General features: G+C 35.7%; 1 protein-coding gene across 1 annotated transcript; it reads left to right on the top strand.

Moving 5' to 3' along the window:
* Positions 1-5674: 5674 nt before the first annotated feature.
* On the top strand, positions 5675-6725 carry LOC143629418 (LOB domain-containing protein 37-like). The gene is made up of 2 exons (XM_077098699.1): positions 5675-6119; positions 6277-6725. Exons 1-2 carry the CDS (start codon positions 5936-5938, stop codon positions 6651-6653), a joined length of 561 nt encoding a protein of 186 aa, XP_076954814.1. The 5' UTR covers positions 5675-5935; the 3' UTR covers positions 6654-6725.
* Positions 6726-20399: the final 13674 nt, after the last annotated feature.

The raw sequence follows: 20399 nt of genomic DNA, 5'->3' as shown, positions 1-20399 counted from the left end.
ATGACCGATATGTGTTCCAAATTTATCTCCTGTTATCTGCTCTTTAAGTTAGAGGTGTACAAAACGGTTTTTCCTTCAAAAACCAGTTCGGCTTGGTCTAGTTTGGTCATAATCTGTTTGAGGAGACGTCGTTTCGGATCACAAAACCAGATTTGGGGGAATATATTTGAACCTAGTACAATATGTTTGTGTCGGTTCAAACCAGTTTTATAGGTAGCAATGGGTCAGGTTACGAACCTGTTTGAAAATCCAAACCACTTTTTAACACCTCCACTTCATGGTGGTCAATCACTTTGTGTTTCCGCATATAGGCCCAGTAGCACCTCTGGACCATGTAGGTCTGGTCATGCATTAAAGCTCTGGTTAATTGTTTAAGACGGTACCTACGTTATCAATTGACTTTGTTAAAATATTATCTTTGTTTTCTTTTTTTGAACGGCCAACTAAGTAACGCCAGGTACCCCGTACGTGGCCCCCATTGGCTAAAGGTAGCCCGAGCCGGCCATTAGTCCGGACGGACGGAGCCTCTAGCGGTCCACCTGTTGAGGGATTCACCGGATAAAACCCGACCCTCACGCCCGCCAAACGGCACGACAGCGAGGAGCCGGTAAAACCGGGTGAGATCAGGACTCGAACCCTGGTCATCCCTCATATCTCCCATATAAGTCGGTGATAGTGAGGTTTGATCTCCCTACCTCTCACTTGTAAAGTAAGTGCTCTACCATTGAGCCACAACCAACTTATATTATTTTTGTTTTCTAAATAAATATATAAAGAAAATGTTTCCTATTTTCAAACAAATAAAACATATATCTTAAATGGTTAAATAATACCCAAAAGACAAACAAAAGGCCTTAGAATTATCGTTGTTCAATCCATCCAGCGTCAGTCATGACATATCCCAAGTTTTCAATTCGCTGCATCTTATGCCAAATAAAATAAAATTCTAATAAAATGTTTTTTGTTTTTAATGGTTATGAACTTATGGTTTATTTATTCAACAACAATCTCACTTATTTGAGTGTTCTTTAAAAATATGTTTTTTTTTTCAAGAAAGAACAATACAATGTGCGTACAGAACTTTTGTTGACAGATGCGACCATTTTTGTTTACTTCATCGGAAAGACGATAATCCCAACTTTATTAACTTCATATATTCGAAGTTTAAACAATAAACTTTTCTTTATATTATTATCCTTATCCGAAATCTTGCATAGCAGCCAATTTTTAATACATTTTATTAAAATGGGTGTCAGATGGACAAGACTAAAACCGAAAACTGTGTTACTGACATAAATACTGTCACACGCATGAATCTAAACATGAAAATTGTGGTAGTGATAAAACCAGTGGCGAAGCTTGGACTAAGACACCCGGGGGGGGGGGGGGGGGGAGATTCAAAATGTATAAAAACGGAGGGGGGCCGGGCTCAAATTTTCGGCCGAAAACGGCTAAGTTTACACTACGTATAAAATATTCCGGACGAAAACAAATAAATTTACATTTACGCCCCCCTCACTAACCTCCGCCCCTGGATATAAGACATAGATGGAGTCGCGCGTATGAATCTAAACATGGCTTTGTAATTCATGTGTGACACGAACAAAATTGATTTAATCAATGTCATTACCATATTATTACTCAAAAGAACAAATAATGGTAAAAGACCCAATGGTTTATAAAGATTATATGTTTGACGTGTCGAGTTGCATCTTTTTAGCTTTTAACTTTTGACATAGACGCCATGTTCTTGAGTTTTTTTAAATGAGGGAAAGGAAATGAAAACTAAGGATAGTTAAAAAATGGGTGTTCTTGAGTTTTTTTTAAGATGAAAAGGAAAGGAGTATGAGAAGTTAGGAGGGATTAAATTGATGTTTTTTCCTAATAAATTATCCTCTAAAAATGGGTTGATTACTAAGCATAAAAACCAAATTACAATATTACCCACTAATCTTTTCATCTTCTTCATTACTTCATTATGGATGAGGCGTAAAATTGTAAAAGTGTTATTTTTCTTTCCATCCAACTTAAGAATCATTTCCTTTCCTCTAATTTTCTTCCAACTCAATAATTAAAAAAAAAATTAATTCTCTTCTCTTCCCTTTCTTATCCTTCCCTTCCATTTCCTTTTCTTTCTTTGGTTAAAAAAACTCAAGAACAAGGCATTTTGCAAAAAAAAAATAAATATAGTGGTAGAAATGTATAAATATGAATTGGCCCCCATGTAAACCATGGCCCAGACCCAAACCCGCTTTGGCTAAACTCATATTTGTAAATTGCTTATTAAGTTTGTGTTTTATACATCTTCCTATTCAAAAAATCCCATTTCTTTTAATATGGAAAAAATGTAAAAATATTATAAGTGGTTAATCATAAAAACAGGCATCCATGCCGCTATTTTGTTGTTAATTTATGAAGCGTGTTTATGAATTTTCAAGAAAAATTATATTTTACGCGGTAAGTAATTACTAAGTTGGTTGATGATTCTGAACAATATAGTTTGAATGACTAATACAACAAACTCAATATTTTATAATCATTTAGTGTTTTTGACAAACCATGATAATTATATGTCGCCAGATATATAATTTAAATGGAAGCCATAATCAATTATATGATTGGTTGCAATCGAAGACTCACGTATTTTAGCGAAATTTTTTGCATTCAACTCGCGATCACCCTTGATCTAATACATGTTCTTCCCGTATACATGAACGGTTTTAGTTCTTCAGTTTGTGAGGTCTTAAAATTTCTCATGGTTTATATGTTTTGACAATCGTTTCATGATGATTTACGTTATTTATAATTTTATAATTTATAAAGTTATACCAATCTTTCTTAGTTTAATTTCGTAACAAACAAGATGATAATGTAATTGAGATTTCAATAAAACTAAGATGTTAGTACTTTTAAAAGATAAGCATATCTTGTGTGGTGAAGATCGATTTGCCACGTATTCATAACTAAGACTTTTAACTTCGATGAAACTTTCTTGCCCCTATCGACATGCTGGTTTTACAAAGTACGTACATATAAAACAAGCATTTTACCATAGCTTAAATTGTAATAATCTTCTTGGAAAAACCAATCAATTACAAACAAGAAATTTAACTTTACCTTCTCACACAAAGAAAAAACCATAATACCAAATTTGGCTTTTAATGGGGAAATGTTATAAATAGACAAACAAAATAGAAACAAATAAAATATATTAATTTATATTTGATAAGATTCGGTATTATATGTGCATCACTTACGTTTGTTTTTATTTATCGTCGATCGATGTATCCAATTATTGGTCGTTCACATTGCATAAAAATATAAGAATGAAGAGTTAAAATAAAAAGAATATAAAAAGAGTGGATAATTTATTTAAAAACAAAAGGAAAAGTGAGTGGATTAGGAATTTTTTATAAGATGAAAGTGAAATGATGAGTCATGGCAAGCAAGGAAGGTTGAAAAGGTGGAATCTTGTCTTATAAATAACACATATCTTTACATGTCTTCCAAGGGACATTTTTAACCATCTTTTTATTGTTGTAAAGTACTATTTTTCATACTTCAATGGAGTATTTATTTAAAGATAGGTACACAAATGTTTTTTTTTAACATTAGATGAGAATAACTCAAGCTAAACAATCCATTGCCTAAGACCAACCCATATGCCCTCGTTGTTGCGTTTTAGGATCCGATGTAGCAATGTGCTTCAAGTCAGCGTGTGGTGAAGGGGCTGCGGTGGTGTAGCCTCTCCCTTTAATATATGTTAAAATATTTAAAAATAGTGAATGGCGGGTATTTTGATAGTTAAAAGATGGAAGATGATATGGTTATGAAGTTTTTAGTTATAGAAGAATGAAAATTAAGATTACAACAACCCATAAGCTAATGATACGACAACACATTCCTCACCACCTTGGTAAAAAAGTAACACTTCTTATATCAACTTAATTAATTAGGCGATACCATGCCACTTATATAACTTGAAATATGTAAACAAATATTTGATAAACTAGCATGTTTGGTTTAACATGTCTAAAATGTTTAGTTAACCATGTAGAGGTCGAGTTAACACATTTAGTTGGTTTAACTAAGCATTTCAACAACTTGTTGCTTTCGTTTTTTAGCATTTCATTTAAAGCAAGTTTTCATAGAAACATCCAAACGATTTACAATGAAGTGGCAGGTAAACGGGCAACAAGCTGCGCCGCAACCCCCTTTTAGATAGTAAACCCAATCCTACTAAAAACAAAGTTTCGGTTCTTATGGGCCGATACGTTACCATGCACAATTTTCTGAACCCTATTCAAAAGGTTCACGGCATCCGGAGCTAAGAAACCAAAAGTGTCAAAAGCAAAGGGGATAAACAAGTGTTGATTCTCCAAACAAGCTCTCTCGTGTTTAGCAACATTGCCCGATGCCGCCTTCAATGCTGCCTGGCCTGCTACAAACCCATTGTCCCTAATCCCAACAAGAGGGGACACTCCTATGAGGTCAACACAAGCGTTTTTTCCCCTTACCCACCCAAAAACAAGAATATCGGCCGGTCGTAATGTAGATCTTCCTTCTTGAGGATCCGTAAGAAAGTTTACAGGGGCTTCTTTTTTAGCTTAAATTAGAGCACAAAAGTTATAAGGTCAACCAACTCGTTTACTACTTGATTACAATATGTTAACCCGTTTGTAGTTTTATCACAACCTAACAACTCACTTATGATTTGAGATTTTGAGTACAAAGTACAAACCACCAATCCGTTTACAACTCTAACCATTCAAGTTGTTTACATAAATAGTTTAGATAAGTCATTACATTATTTTAATATTTAAGTATGGCTTAACTATGGATAATAATAGAGTCACGTGAAGTAAGTTTTGTAAAAGTGAAAGGTCCAAGGGGATACTAGGAGAAAAGTGAAGGGGTGTAAAAGAAAATATGGAGAGAGAGCAAAGGGCGTAGAAAACGAAGTCCAATAACATTAACGGAATCGAACTCCCACACCAATACCACCCATGCTTGTGGAGACACGCAGCCGCTCCACCCCAATACCTTTGGAACACCATCACACACACACACTACCTCACAACTTTACTCAACCATGGTTACTTTACTTTACTCTACTTACTCCTTAACTCAACCACACCTAGTCCTACCCAAACCCGCAACCAATTATTCTATTTTTATAACTTTATTCTTTTTACATCTATTTTTTAATTGCTTAAATTATTAATTCAAAAATAAATGCTATATAGTCATTGATATTTCAATTAGGCTTTAATATAACTTAACTAACTTATAATATGAAACGAAAAAATAATGACCATCCATTCAATCCAATCGTAGAAAAAATGTTTTAAACTTTGGCAAAATAAGTTTTGATTATTTAAATTATAACTTGTCTCGTTCTGACAACGTAAATGACACTTTTAACTTACATTTTCATTTTTAAGGCAATCTCTCTCTAATTATAAATAAATATTTATCCTTTTACCTTTCATTTGTATCATTTCAAAACATTTTATGAAATTCTGATTGATATAAAATTAAGTCAATTGTCCATCAAAGATAGACACATTTATGTTTTTATTAAAGCGAGACTTCCTAACGAAAGTGCTAGTTTGGTATATCATTAGACATGTTTTGTTATCATAGATTATTATAATAAATAATTTGTTAAATATTATATTATTTATAAATAATTATAAAATGTTTTACCCACATAAAATTGGTTTTTAATGCTAAAAACCATACTATATTATTTAACTTTTATACGAATTTGTATCCACCAACAAACGACCCAATCATTTCCAAACTCCCTAGTCTATATATCCCCCCATTTCCCATCCTAATTCTCCTGAACATACTTCTTTCACACTTTCCATCAATAACCCATCCTGTCCAATATCATCACAACAATCTTAAACTTGTTATATGATCCACCATGAGTTGCAATGGCTGCCGAGTTCTTCGCAAAGGCTGCAACGATAATTGCATTCTTCGACATAGCCTCCAGGGCATCTGTACCCCTCAAGCTCAAGCCAACGCCACCGTCTTCGTCGCTAAATTCTTCGGCCGTGCCGACCTCATGTCCTTCCTCTCCTCCGTCCCAGACTCCCAACGACCAGGTATTTAATTAATTTAATTAACACTGATCGTTTTTTTATGAGAGAGAATATATTAGTTAGAGTTTACTGCATTAATAATAATATTATTACTGCAGTAAAAAAATATTATTTTGATTAGATTTCCTTTGTATTTTATCTTATACTTTTTTTTATTCAGCTTTATTTCAGTCTTTATTATTTGAAGCATGTGGCCGTACGGTCAACCCGGTCAACGGAGCAGTAGGACTGCTCTGGACCGGGAACTGGCATGTGTGTCAGTTCGCGGTCGAGACAGTCCTACGTGGAGGAAGTATAAGTGCGATGCTGGAGTTGTTTTCGGTCGGATCTACTACGCATGGGATGACGGAGAATGATGATTCGTCTGAAGCGGTAAACTGTAACTTCGATGGGTCGAAACTGAGGCCAGAAGATCTGAACCTTGGGCTGACGTCATCTGATAGTGATCGGAGAGCTGTGACGCCGTCGGATGCGTCGGAGACAACGACGGAGGAATCTTCTTGTAGTGAAACCAAGCTTTTGAGACTCTTTTTGTGAAGGATGAAAGATTATTACCACTTGCTAATTAATTATTCTTCACCATAAGTTTTATTTTCTTTTTTTGTTTTTCTTTTTCCGGCTAAGAAATCGATCCATATGAGATGTTGCATGAAAATGATTTCGAAAAATATATAATCTAACCATTAAAGTTTTATTTGGTTTTGTCAGTGTGTTTATGATCTAATTTGTGTGACTTTTATGATTTTATGAGAATTTTAGGTTAAACTCCTAACTACGGTTTTGGAGAAAGGCAAACTCAATGTGTTGACGGTTTGAGCTGATTTGTTAAACGATTAGTTTCAAGTTTTAAACTAGATGGAACTTTTAATAGATAAACCGTCAAAACCAAAACGAGAACTCAACCGTTTAGATTTCATTTATAAACATGTTGAGTTGTTTAGATTTAGAGGGTTGGATTGATTTGTGTCCTATGTAATGAACAACATATGAAAGGAACGAATGATGGCAAAAATGTAAATTAGGAGATGAGATAATAATATGATTGGCTCTTGCATCCTTTGAGAGGGCAAATACATAAAAGAATGATGGATGGGTGGGGGCCCAAAGGTTGTAATATCCCTTCATGGTGATATGTAGCATCATTAGAGTAAAAGAGGATGAGTCAATATGACCAAACATCAAGGGGTCCACCTTGTGCTATCCAACTGTTGTGTGTTGCTGCATATGCGCAACTTGCTATGGTGGGTCCCAATTTATTTTATTAATCAAATGCCGTATTAAGTAGAAAACTTTTGTTAAAGTTGATAAGAATGTGTGACTATGTGTTGTGGCTAGAGATGGTCAAAAAAACCGGTTGGGAAACCGGTTTGCCGGTTTAAACCGGAAACCGGTTTTTACGAAAACAGGTTTTTTAAAAACCGGTTTGACCGGTTTACAAACCGCCGGTTCGTATTTCGGTTACAAGTTTTAGAGCCAAAACCGGTTAACAAACCGGTTATGGAAAAAACCGGTTTTTTTTAATAACCGGTTATGGAAAAACCGGTTAACCGGTTTTTTTATAAACAGGTTTTTGACCGTTGTGGAAAAACCGGTTAACCGGTTTCTCCATAACCGGTTAACCGGTTAAAAACCGGTTTTTGACCGTTGTATAACGGCTATATGGCCGTTTTTTTTTTTGACGTTTTTTTTTTTACCATTTTACCCCCACAAACATCTATATATAGTTTAGGTTGGGTATTGGTTAGATCACACTCGATTATACAACTCCAAACGCTCTAAACGTTTATTTCATACGCGATTATTTTGTTATCTCACGCTCAATTATACCACATTACCACTCCATACGCTCTTATTTCGTAGTCGATTATCATGGCCTCCCAAAGTGCTGCTTCATCCGTCAACATGGGTGCCTCGAACACGGGAGAAACGGTCGTTCGGGTCATCCCCACGAAACGAAACCAAGATGTTTGGCAACATTTCGACCTATGCGAAATGTCTAACGGTAGCCAAAAAGCTCGATGCAAACATTGTTTGAAGTTTTATGGCAAAGATGCAAACTCCACTTTAAAAGCGCATGTACAAAGGCGCTTTGCCAAGGCCTTGAAGGACGAATCGGGAAGTAGTTCGCAGCCGGAGATGACGAATCAAGGAGCGGTGTTTACGTACGACCTTGAAGCGGTACGTCAAAAGTTTTCAAACTTTGTGATTCAACAAACACTTCCTTTCAACCACTTCGATAACCCTCAATTCACGGAGATGATGCAAAAGTATGTTCAACCACGCTACCAACACGTAAGTCGTTCGACCCTTAGAAGAGATTGTCTTAAAGCATGGAAAAACGCTAAATCCGAACTAATTTCATACTTTTCAAACTTACAAACTGGTGTAAACTTAACAACGGATGTGTGGTCGGTACCTCATGGTTCGCCCGACTCATACATTTGTGTGACGGCTCATTGGGTTGACCCCGAGTCGTGGCAAATGATGAAACGAACGGTTGCGTTTCAATTGTTTGATTACCCGCACACGGGTAGAAATATTTTTAAACTCTTGGATAAAGTCATTCGACAATACAAGATTGAACATAAAATCTTTTCAATTTCGTTTGATAACGCGTCCAACAATACGGCCGCGGTTGGCCATTTAAAATTAAAGTATAAACCTATTTGTGATGGAGCGTTTTTTCATAGCCGATGCATTGCACATATTATCAACTTGGCCGTGCAAGATGGGTTAAACGTGATCGAAACGCGAAGAAACAATTTTAAAAGAATGTTACGAGATGTTTTTAGCAACAATAAAACATTTTCAAGATACAAAAAATTTTGTGTAGAAGCTAATTGTCAATGGTTGGGGCCAAATTGGGATTGTCCAACAAGATGGAACTCGACTTGTGATATGTTTGAGAAAGCCATCCAACAAAAAGAATCATTAATTGCGTTTCATCAAATTTTGTCAAGTAGGGGTAAATGTGCACCGTACGATCCTAGAAACTGGTTATTGATTGAGATCGTTACGGAGGTCCTTCAAATTTTTAAATCTTGCACAACTAGTTTATCCGGGGTTTACTATCCAACAAGCCCCATTGCTTTACCAAAAATTGCTGTCATGTGCACAAAGTTGAGTGAACTTCATTGTAGGGGTGCACCTTATTTTGATATGGGTGTAAAAATGAAAGAAAAATTTAGAAAATATTTTCAAGAACTACCCGCTGTTTTGACATGTGCTGCTGCGTTAAACCCTTGCATCAATGTTGGTGGTGTTGAAGCTTTAATAGAAAAAATTTGTGATGAGCTAGAGTTAAACGACGATCAAAACCCCTATTATAGCCAAACTTTAAAGAATGCTTTCAACACCACCTTGTCAAACATGTATGATGTTTACCTTACAAAATACGGGTCGTCTTCCCAAATTCATGACTCGTTAAGAGCTGTTGCCCAATCCCAATCCCAAACCGACCTTGAAATGGGGATGTACTACATGATTTGGGAAGACGCCGGTAAACGTCAAAAGGTAAACACCCCAAGCAGTGAACTTGGAAGGTATGGTGGTACCAACTTTGTGAAACACATGACTCCGGATGAATTTAGAAGTCTTGATTTGCTGGCTTGGTGGAGAGGTAAGGAGGATGAGTTTCCGATCCTCGCCGCCATGGCCAAAGATTTACTAACGGTCCAAGCTTCCACGGTAGCTTCGGAGTCTGCTTTTTCTGTTTCTGGCAGGGTTATATCGATTAGGAGGACTCGACTCACTCCACCAGCTATAGAGATGTCGATTTGCTACAAGGATTACTTGGACTCTTTAGATAGGGCACAACATCAACGCTCACTCGAGGGGGAAATGGAGTATGAGGCGGGCTTGTATGAAGACGAGGTCAATCAAGGACACACTCAACCAATGACCGATGAAGAAGCCGCGTACGACGATTACCTAAGGAATAGCTCGGGATCGGGTAGCGAAGAAAATTAGTTAAAGAAACAGCAAACATGGAGGCAAATAATGAGTAAGAAACAGCAAGTTGTTCATGTAATCGTGTCTAAGCATTCTTTAATGTTTGTATTTTTGAGTTACGAATATGCGATAACGATTTAATGTTTGTATTTTTAATGTAAAAACTATAAATGAAAGTTATGTGTTTTTAATCTTCCAAGCAAAGAACCCTAACAACGAAAGCAAAGAATGGCTTCGGTCAGTCCGTTTTGCCTTGTAGTTACCGGTTTGCCTTGTAGTTACCGGTTTGTTTATACTGTGAAAAAATAATGGTTATTTAAAAAAAAAAAAAAAAAAAAACCGGTTAACATAAAAACCGGTTATTAAAAAACCGGTTAATAAAAAAACCGGTTTATTAACCGGTTCTAACCGGTTTCTAAACCGGTCCTAACCGGTTAGACCGGTTAGGGTTTTGACATACAAAAACCGGTTATTAACCGGTCCGGTTATTAACCGAACCGGTTTTTTTCCGGGACGAAAAAAACCGGTCCGGTTAATAACCGAACCGGTTTTAAAAAAAAAAACGATTTGTGCACCTCTAGTTGTGGCTAAAGGCCTAAAGTTACATCGGAATTCATCATTTATTATTTTTTTATCTTACATTTATTAGAAGTTTATTGAATACTGGATAAAGTCTTTGTTGAAGTCATTTGGGTCTGTTATAGTTCGGACGAGCGGAGGCTTTAACAATTTTTCATTTTTTATTTTATCTTTTCTTTCTAAATTTGTAAACTAACATAGATAGAAAAATTTACGGTAAAATTAAAACTATAATACATAGCTTGCAAAATCTTTATACTATAATACCATATTTTATATTTCTTTTTATCTCTTATGAGTTTTTAAAACTATAATACCATATTTTATTAAAGTAAATCTAAATATGTATAATTTATACATACAACTTGCAAAATCTTTATAGTACATGGACTACCTTGCAATTTATGACAAAGTGAACGATATTCTGTCGTAAAAAAATTTTATATTTCAAATACTACCTTGCAAAATCTCAATATATCTTCACAACTCACTCTCTCTCTCTCTGCTATGGTCGCGCTTCACCACGTTGTGGTATACCTGACCACGGTGGCAGCAAGTGAGGGGCTAGCACCCCCACTCACGACTAGTAACACACTGTCTTATATAAACATATGTTTCAGAATAATCCAAACTTTTATTATAACATCACGAGTGCAACACATCGGTTCTTGTTTTATACTATCAACTTTGAATGCAACACTAGATTTTAAACTAACTTACAAAAAAAAATTATTTCTTCTTGGGTGGTTAATATCCGTCTTTATTTTAAATTGGCACCTGAACACCTACTTTTTTTCTTTATTTAGTATAGAATTATTGTGAGTGGGATATACTCTCAATTGTTGGTTTTTTGTTATTACTCACAAACTAGTGATGTCAAGATGATATCACTCTAATGGAGGAAATGGTTTGTAATTTTTGTTTTTTAAATTCAAACAATGTCATGTGTGGATATACTCTAAAAATACATAGTATTCAAGCTATAAGCTAAAATGCATTATATAAGTATATGTTGACACATAAGTGATCGAAATTTGTATATAAGTTTTTTTTAATCACAAGATTGTAATTGGGCTTAACCACCACACAACCATCCACTAAATAAGTCATATATTAGGGATGGTATGTACTAGCGGATTTAAAAGAAAATGTTCAAGGGTATCCTAAAATTTGTTTTTGAAACTATTGGTAATTTAATTTTACAAACAATTTATAGTTAATTGATCAATCTTGTTTTTGAAGGTTGGAAGTGGGCCTAACCACCACCAAACCATCCTCTAAACCCTACCTAAATTTGTCCATGATTATCCTCTAAACCCTATCTAAATCCGCCCTGATTATACGCCTTCATATATATGCCTCATATCACATTTGGTATTGAACGAATAGTGAGGTTGGTATACTAATCACACCATCACAAATAGTGTTACACAATTAGTGTTGTAATGGCATGTCTTTTGAATCTTGTAGGTGCGTTATATCTCAAGTAACCGAGCTGAACTGAAACACATATGATGTGAAATTGAAATAACTATATTTAAAACACTATATCGAAAAAATGACTAACAAATTATTACAAATAGTCGCAACAAATGATCATATGCTAATCATATTTAACTACCACATGCTTTCATTCTACCTAGATATTGTAGGCAATATTATTCCCGTCCCCGTATCACCATATGTAATCACTAGGAGGCCCTTAAAACAAATGACTATCCTTTATTTTCTATATTTCGAATTAGAGTTTGATTCAAATCAGCCAATGTAGCTTTTAAAATATCGGGGTTCGTAATTCAAAAGGGGGTAGCGACATAACTTGTTGTTCGTTTGTCTTCTGTTTCGATGTAATCACTACTTTGTAAATGTACTTTAGCGATCTAATTAATTCAGATCACAATTTTCATATCTGAAGTCTTTACCTTTATTTAGAAGCTTTAACGATTTATGTAAGTTCTTAAATAGTTATTTTTGTTTATCAAACCTTAATTTGTATTTACCAAATTCCATCATATTTTTTTTTAGAGAAGTTTTTTTACTTATTGGGCTCAAATTAAGGTACTTTGGGTGTTTGACGTGAGGTCGAAGACTCACTTAAAAATAAACCGAATACAACTAATTAGATAGCGGTAAGCGGATATCGAACACAGGGAGTTTGTGGAAAATGTATTACTAAGTAGTTTATAATTAAACTATATTAAACTAAGTGCAAAAAATAAATTCAAAAATTTGGTTGTGGGTTTTGTAAAAATAGCTAAAACAATAAACGAGTTTTAATCAATATGAGACAATATGCCTTCCCTCGGTTTTAGGTTTCTATGAATGTCAAAGTTAACGTTTAACTGAGATGAACAATAAATAAAGTTCGTGTTTATGTAAACGATTGCGATAATTGAGGATCAAGTACTTGGATTATAAAACGCAAGGTAATCACTCAAAAACCAATTAGTTTATCCAACCCCGAATCTCTCCCGATTAATCTCGATTACTTAAAGCACCAAGAACTGACGGTTTAGAACACAAATTCGATAAACTAACAATCTATTAACCAATACATAAACACCATAATAATGAAATCAATAAGATCAATAATTATCTCAGAAATTGCATAAACATTCAACAAAACATTCATAAATAAACCTTACAATCCGAGGGAAAACAATAAGGAGTTTAGCCGAGCATGATTCAGTTCATCATTCCTTCGATTATAGTTTGCGTATGAATAAAAAACGAGTCTTTAATGATTACCACACTCAAAATATTGTTCTTGCACTCCAAAATCGCCTCTTGGTTGCTCTAGTATAATACTTGAACATTACATACTAGCATGATAAACATAATGATTCACATCTCTAACTGATAAATACTAAAACAATTACATAGAAACCTATTAAGTCGGATCGTTTCGCAATATAACATCGGGGTTGATTAAATAAAAGAATAGGCCCAATAAGGTTTTCTAAAGGAACCAACCCTCCGCCCCTCACATAACCATCCTCATATGTATAATGTATGAGGCCCCAACTCTCCAAAACCCACACTCTCGCTCATCCAGACGAGGCTTAACCTAAGTGCCCCTATCACTTTTGCACTCATGCCACGCTAAGATCTTGAAATGCACTAATTGTACAAGTCATATCGGAGAATATTAACCTTCTCACCAAGCCTTACTTTATCAATTTTCAAGTGTAAACGAACGTGTTATGCAAGCTATTACACCGAAAACATGCTAACCTTGATTAGAAAACTACATAATCTCCTTTTAAAAACAACTTGGCACATGTTATTTAGGGAATTGTGACCATGAAAAGGGACCAAAACCTTACCCCGCCATCTTACCACTTTCCGGTTTCTTTAAACACATTTTTTAAAAAATTTTCTATTTTTCTGATTTTTTTTTATTAATTTTTTAATTAATTTTTTTTTTTTGAAAATTTTGAAAAAGGAATACCTTTTTTTTTGAAAATTTTGAAAATGGAAATTCCAATTCCCCCATCCCCACACTTGGGATACATTGTCCCCAGTGTATGATTTTGAGAAAATAAAAACAAAGACACTACTAAGTAAAACTCCACTTCCTTCCATGAAAAACCCGGGTTGTTCCCAACACAGTGTCGAAGAGAAATCCATAAGAATTTCCCCATACTTGGTTTTTGCTAAGATGGTAGCTTAAATTACCACTAATAACAAACAAACTAGAAATCATAATGCAAAATAAAAATTAAAATATACAAAATGTACAATTACCACCTTTTTGAAACTTTTATAACATTCAAGGTGGGTGACTGGCCCACTCTCATGCAGTTTTCTCGTTATAAGCACGCTCATTTTCAATCAATTGTTGCCAGTCTTCCAGCAAACCAGGGTCAGGCCCGAACATCCTCATCCTCCACCATGGATCATTTAGGTTAGGTGGATGTCTCATTTTCGTTTTTTTTTTGTCGGCTACCTTTTTCTACCGCCTTCTCACTTAGTTGATGTTCAACTTCTTTCTTCTCAACTAACCTGTCAATCACAAGACACTCCTTTCGTGTGATCCTTGCTCAAGGATACACACTTCTTAACAAAATCCGTCTTTAGGCTTTCCTTGTCAACAAAAGAGTTAGTATTATTTTCAAATAATAATAATCGTTTATCACGATTCCCACACTTTATTCCTAGTGTCCCCTTGGCACAATCAATCACTGCAAGTGAAGTGGCAAGGAAGGGTCTACCCAATATGACAGTGGGTTGCGTGTTAGTTACATTTTTAGCATAATCAAGTACTAAAAAGTCAACTGGGTAACAGAAATCATCCACATGTACCATCACATTATTTAGCATGCCTCGGGGAAGTGTATGGGTTTGATCCGCTAAAACCACGGTGGTGTTTACTTTTTGTAGCGGACCAAACTCATACTGATCATATAAACTACCAGGCATGATACTAACACAAGCTCCAAGATCTAGCAGTGCCCGATTAGTTTTAAATTCACCAATTTGGATTGATAAAAGGGGCACACCTGGTCTTAAAGTTTACTCGGGATAATATTATTATCAACCCTCTCATCCCTTATTTTGGTTAATTTGTCATTTAAACATTTATCACAAGAACAATTTTCACAAAAAGATTTTTCATTTGGTTGTAATTCAGAGTTATTTTGAAAAATTGTTTCATAATTACCCACATTTTTAATCTCATCACTAATATCTTCCACCACCCTCTCAACAAACTGTGGTGTTGGATCACTTTGAACACTCGAAATTTCAAAATTGGGTAAAAGACTTACCGCATTGATATGAACGTTGTTCCCCTTCTTTAGGCTCGAGCTGTTTTTCTTCAAATTCGCCACATCGGTTGCAAGTTGACCCATTTGAGTGGTCAACGATTGAATGGCTTTGTCATGGACCTCATCCTTTTGCATGCGAATTTCATCAAGTTGATTTCTCCTATGCATGTCTTGTTGCATCACCTTGAGCATGTCCATAACCTCATTTCCACTCGATGAACTTTGACCCGTTGACCCACTTTGACCACCACCCTCTTGACCTTGAAATCCTTGATTATTCCCGCCATGATAATTACCTTGGTTATTATATTGTTGGCGAGGGACATAATTGCTTTGACTTCCTTGAAAATTCGGGTTAGATTGAGTGGCCGGATTTCCATAACGAGATTTCGGGTGATTTCTTAACCCGGGGTGGTAGGTGTTGGAGTTCATGTTGTAATTTCTACCACCTCCCCCTTGAAGTGCATTCACCTCTTCCGCCGGTGCTTGACCTACCGTACATACCTCCGTTGCATGACCCAATTCGTTACAATTTATACAAACATTGATTACTTGATTAGTGGTTTGTACATTTCCTTCTTCCACGGCTTGCACTTGCGGTCTACCAATCGTCGATCTTGCTCTTCTTCCGGTTTGGGCCTTTCTCTTTGAGGTAACCGCCATTTGTTCCAAATACGCCCAATCATCTTGTTCATAATTGGTACCAAATGTACCATTAGTGATCGACCGCAAATCTCGTTCATCCTCCATACTCAAACCCTTATGAAACGCATTTAACAATTCCCAAAGCGCAATACCATGATGAGGACAATTTTTTATCATCATATTGAACCTCTCGAATGCTTAATGAAACATTTCCCCCGTTTGTTGTTGGAAGGTTCTCAAACTTCTTCTCGCATCATTGGTCTTTTGGGCCGTGTAAAATTCTTCTAAAAATCTTTGTTGCATTTTGGCCCAAGTATAAATAGACGCGGAAGGCAAAGTATAAAACCATCTCTTTGCCTTGTCTTCCAATGAAAACTGAAATAGAACCAAATTCACATCATCCGATGTAAAACCTTGACCCCCAATTGTGTTGCAAATGGAGTCACATGCCTCCAAGTGGAAGTAAGGTTCCTCCGTTGCTAGACCCTTATACTTCGGAAGACTTTGAAGTGAATTTGTTCTTACTTCAAATGTCCTCCCTTGATTATTGAGAGGGATAACCACTGGAGACGGATTATTAGTAATTATGGGTCGGAAATGGGCTTCAATCCCCCTTACCATTTCTCTTGCATGCATTCTTAGTACCCCCATTGGTACTCTTGGTTGGCCCATTTGCCTATAAACGGGCCTTGGCTGCGCATATTGTTGTTGAAACTGTGGTTGGGGCATTTGTGGTTGGAATTGTTGTTCTTGAGGTTGCCCTTGGGGTTGTTGAACAATTGGTGGCGGTTGAACTTGTTGATTAACAACAACCGGTGGTTTTTGTTGAGCTTGTTGTATAACTGGCGGTTGTTGAACTGGTGGTTGAGCTTGTTGAACTGGTGGTGGTTGTTGTTGAGTAACCGGTGGTGGTTGTTGCCATTGACCATAACTAAAAGTTCCCGGATTTACCATTTATCCTCCATCACCTCCCACGTAGTGACCTTCCACTTCATACCCCTCAAATTCACTATCAAACCCATATCCATATCCTTCACCTTGTGATCTTGAATGTTGCATGAAAGGTTGGGGTTGATATTGGTAACTTGATTGTGATGGTTGAAAGGTTGGTGGTTGATATTGTTGAGATGACGATGCACCAAATGTAGGAAAAAGGTTGGTAATAGGTGGCAATGTGGATGATGTTGCATAGGTAAATTGGGCATTGATGGGTTCGGTTGTGGTTTGTGGTTGGAGTTCACTTGATGTTGTAGATATATTAGTAGTGATTGGTGGAGGTGGAGGTGGATTTGGTGGATGTGTAGTTGGGATCGTTTGACCCGAAGTAGGAACTGGTGAATCCATGTTGTTTGATGCGGTTGGAGAACCAAGAAGCTTATTCCCCTAAGTAGGACTCGGTTTCTTCGAAGTGTTCTGTCAATCTCGGGATCAATTACTAGCGGTGATGACCTGTTAGAGCCTCTAGTATGTATACACCTGTAAATACCTGCACACTAACACAACCAGTGTAAACCCGAAAATAACACAAAAACTACTAAAGCTAACACACGTTGCGCACTACTCCCTGGCAACGGCGCCAAAATTTGACGTGAGGTCGAAGACTCACTCAAAAATAAACCGAATACAACTAATTAGATAGCGGTAAGCGGATATCGAACACAAGGAGTTTGTGGAAAATGTATTACTAAGTAGTTTTATAATTAAACTATATTAAACTAAGTGCATGTGACACTCGTCAATTCCAGGTTAACTCCGTTAATTTAAACTCCGTCAATTCAAACTTAAGATCACTTGATCTATAACGCACATCTCATTACATTTAAACTAGGGTTTTAAATGACGCTTGATAATCACTATGCATGTAGTCTTTCGGGATTGCACCGAAACGCAAACGAGTTGACTCAAACCATTGGTAAACAAACGACAAACATCAAAACAATAAGTAATTGATAATTATGTATTAGGTTTATGTGTTACTTGATATGTTATGTGTAATGCTAAACACAAGAAGCAAGAACTAATTGTTTACACTAGAAAAGTAATAACTAAAAGAGGAGGGACTATTGTGTAACATATTATTATTAAATAATAACAAAAACCCTAACCTCCCTTCCCCCTCCCAAAACCCGATCGCCCCCCCCCCCCTCTCCCTTGGCTGCCGTCACACTACACACACATACATACAAGGATTTTCAAGTTTGGTTGAAGAATTAAGGTGCTAGGAAGGTATTAACAACTCCCCTATGCGTTCTATATGTTTAATTTTGATATTGAATGGGTTAATCCAAAACCCTAAGTCACGAAATTGATGATTAAGATGTGTTAGGGTTTGATTATATGCTTGATGATGATTGCTAATGAAATTGATAACTAGTTGTGTTATTGTTGTTTGATAATCACTTGTTCTTTGATTTAAACTTTCAAGAAAAACCCTAACTATGTGTGTAATGTGATATTGATATGCATGATTGGTAAATATAGTGACTAGAGTGTTATATGCATGGATTATGGTTCATAGATTGTTATTATGTTGAGTCTTGATGTAAACTGGCACTGGACGGATTGTTAAGTTTATGTTTAGACGACTGTAACTGAATGTTAATTTGGTAATTGGTCGAAATTATTAACACTAAAGTGTACTAGGTTGAGTCTAGTTTCTATAAAGTCCAAGTTTGTAATTTTTGGACGTGTAAAAGTTAACTTTTATTATTTTACAAAACTAAAGTGTAAGTCTGAATTGTGAGGTCTGCTGTTAGGCTGTTTTGTAATTATCATATCTCATAAACTACAAGACCAAATGGGTTAGTTCCACTTCTGGAAGCTAACATATTGAGTTAAGAATCTAACCCAATTGGTCTTGCATTAATTGGAATTACCATTTAACGGGAATAACAAATATCATTCTGTTGCGCATGATTTTGACTGCTGTGAGTTTACTGTAATGTTTTGGTTATTGTGAGAAATCTAGGTGGAATAAAAATACAATAAAAATAGTTCTGGAAACCTAACTCATGTATGCTTTTGTGACGATTTTTGGTGAATTAATTGATATGTTATAATCTGTTGAATAGTGTAATCTTTGAAGTAGAAATCTGTCTTGATAAAACTAGCTGCTGAACTATGTGAAAATACATGAAACGTGATTGTTTGCTAGATAATTGCTATGTTTTCGACTAAATTGCCCTTCTGGGGAAAGATTGCTAGAAATGTACAATGTTTGTGACAATCGTCAATTTCAGGTTAACTCCGTTAACTCAACTCCGTCAATTCAAACTTAAAGATCATTGAATCTATAACGCACACTTCATTACAGTTTAAATGACGCTTAACACTTACTACATGCGTAGTCTTTCGGGATTTGCACTGAAACACAAACGAGTTGACGCAAACGATTGATGAATAAACGAAAAACGTCAAAACAGTAATTATGTGATAATTATGTGTTAGACTTATGTGTTATGTGATAACATGATTATAAACGTTAACTCAAGATGTAAACAAGTTAGTTAGGCTAGAAAAGTAATACTTAGAAGTGGAGGGACTTGAATGTAACATGTTATGTTTATAAATACATCATTAACTAAACCCTAACTATTCTTTTCTTTCCCCACTCAAAACCGATCAGCCCCCATTCCCTTTGCTCCCTTGGCTGCCGTCGACATACACACACAAATACACCATCAATTTCAAGCTTTGATTGAAGAATTAGGAGCTAGGAAGGTATAATTGATTATCCTATACATTCTTATTACTTGATTTTGATGTTTGTTGGGTTAATTGTAAACCCTAGCTGCCGATTCTATATGTATATGTAGTTAATATGATTGTTGTTGATTAATTGATGATTTGATAACTAGTTTGGATGTTGTTACATGTTGATTGTTGTGTCTATGATTTGAGTTCAAACAAAAACCCTAATAATGTATGTAATGGGTAATTGATGTGCATGGATGGTGTTTGTGGAGTCTAGAGGGTTATATGAATGCATGATAGTTCATAGATTGTTATTTTGTTGAGTTTGGATGCAAACAGTTTCTGGACAGAATGTTTATATGATGTTTAAGTGACTGTAACGAAGTGTAAACGTGAAAATTGGTTGAGATTATTGGTACTACTGTAAACTAGGTTGAGTCTAGTTTCTATAAAGTATAAATTTGTAATTTTTGGACAAGTAGAAGTTAACTTTTATGATTTTACAAAACCGTTGTGCAAAGCTGAGCTGTTAGACCTGCTGTTAGGTTGTTTTGTAAATGTTATATCTCATGAACTACGAGACCAATTGGGTTGGTTCCACTTCTGGAAGTTGAATTATTGAGTTAGGAACCTAACCCAAGTGGTC

This window comes from Bidens hawaiensis, unplaced genomic scaffold (assembly GCF_021521415.1).
Source record: "Bidens hawaiensis isolate Kalapana, Puna unplaced genomic scaffold, B.hawaiensis_p1.1 tig00005195_1, whole genome shotgun sequence".
Lineage (NCBI taxonomy): Eukaryota > Viridiplantae > Streptophyta > Magnoliopsida > Asterales > Asteraceae > Bidens > Bidens hawaiensis.
This window is presented reverse-complemented; position numbering and strand designations above follow the sequence as displayed.

What these genes read in the sequence shown, in the direction of transcription:
- LOC143629418 (XM_077098699.1), top strand. Translation starts at nt 5,936, where the DNA reads ATGAGTTGCAATGGCTGCCGAGTTCTTCGCAAAGGCTGCAACGATAAT. An exon ending in CCCAGACTCCCAACGACCAG is followed by an intron (nt 6,120 to 6,276) that starts GTATTTAATTAA and finishes TTTTTTATTCAG; the next exon opens with CTTTATTTCAGTCTTTATTA.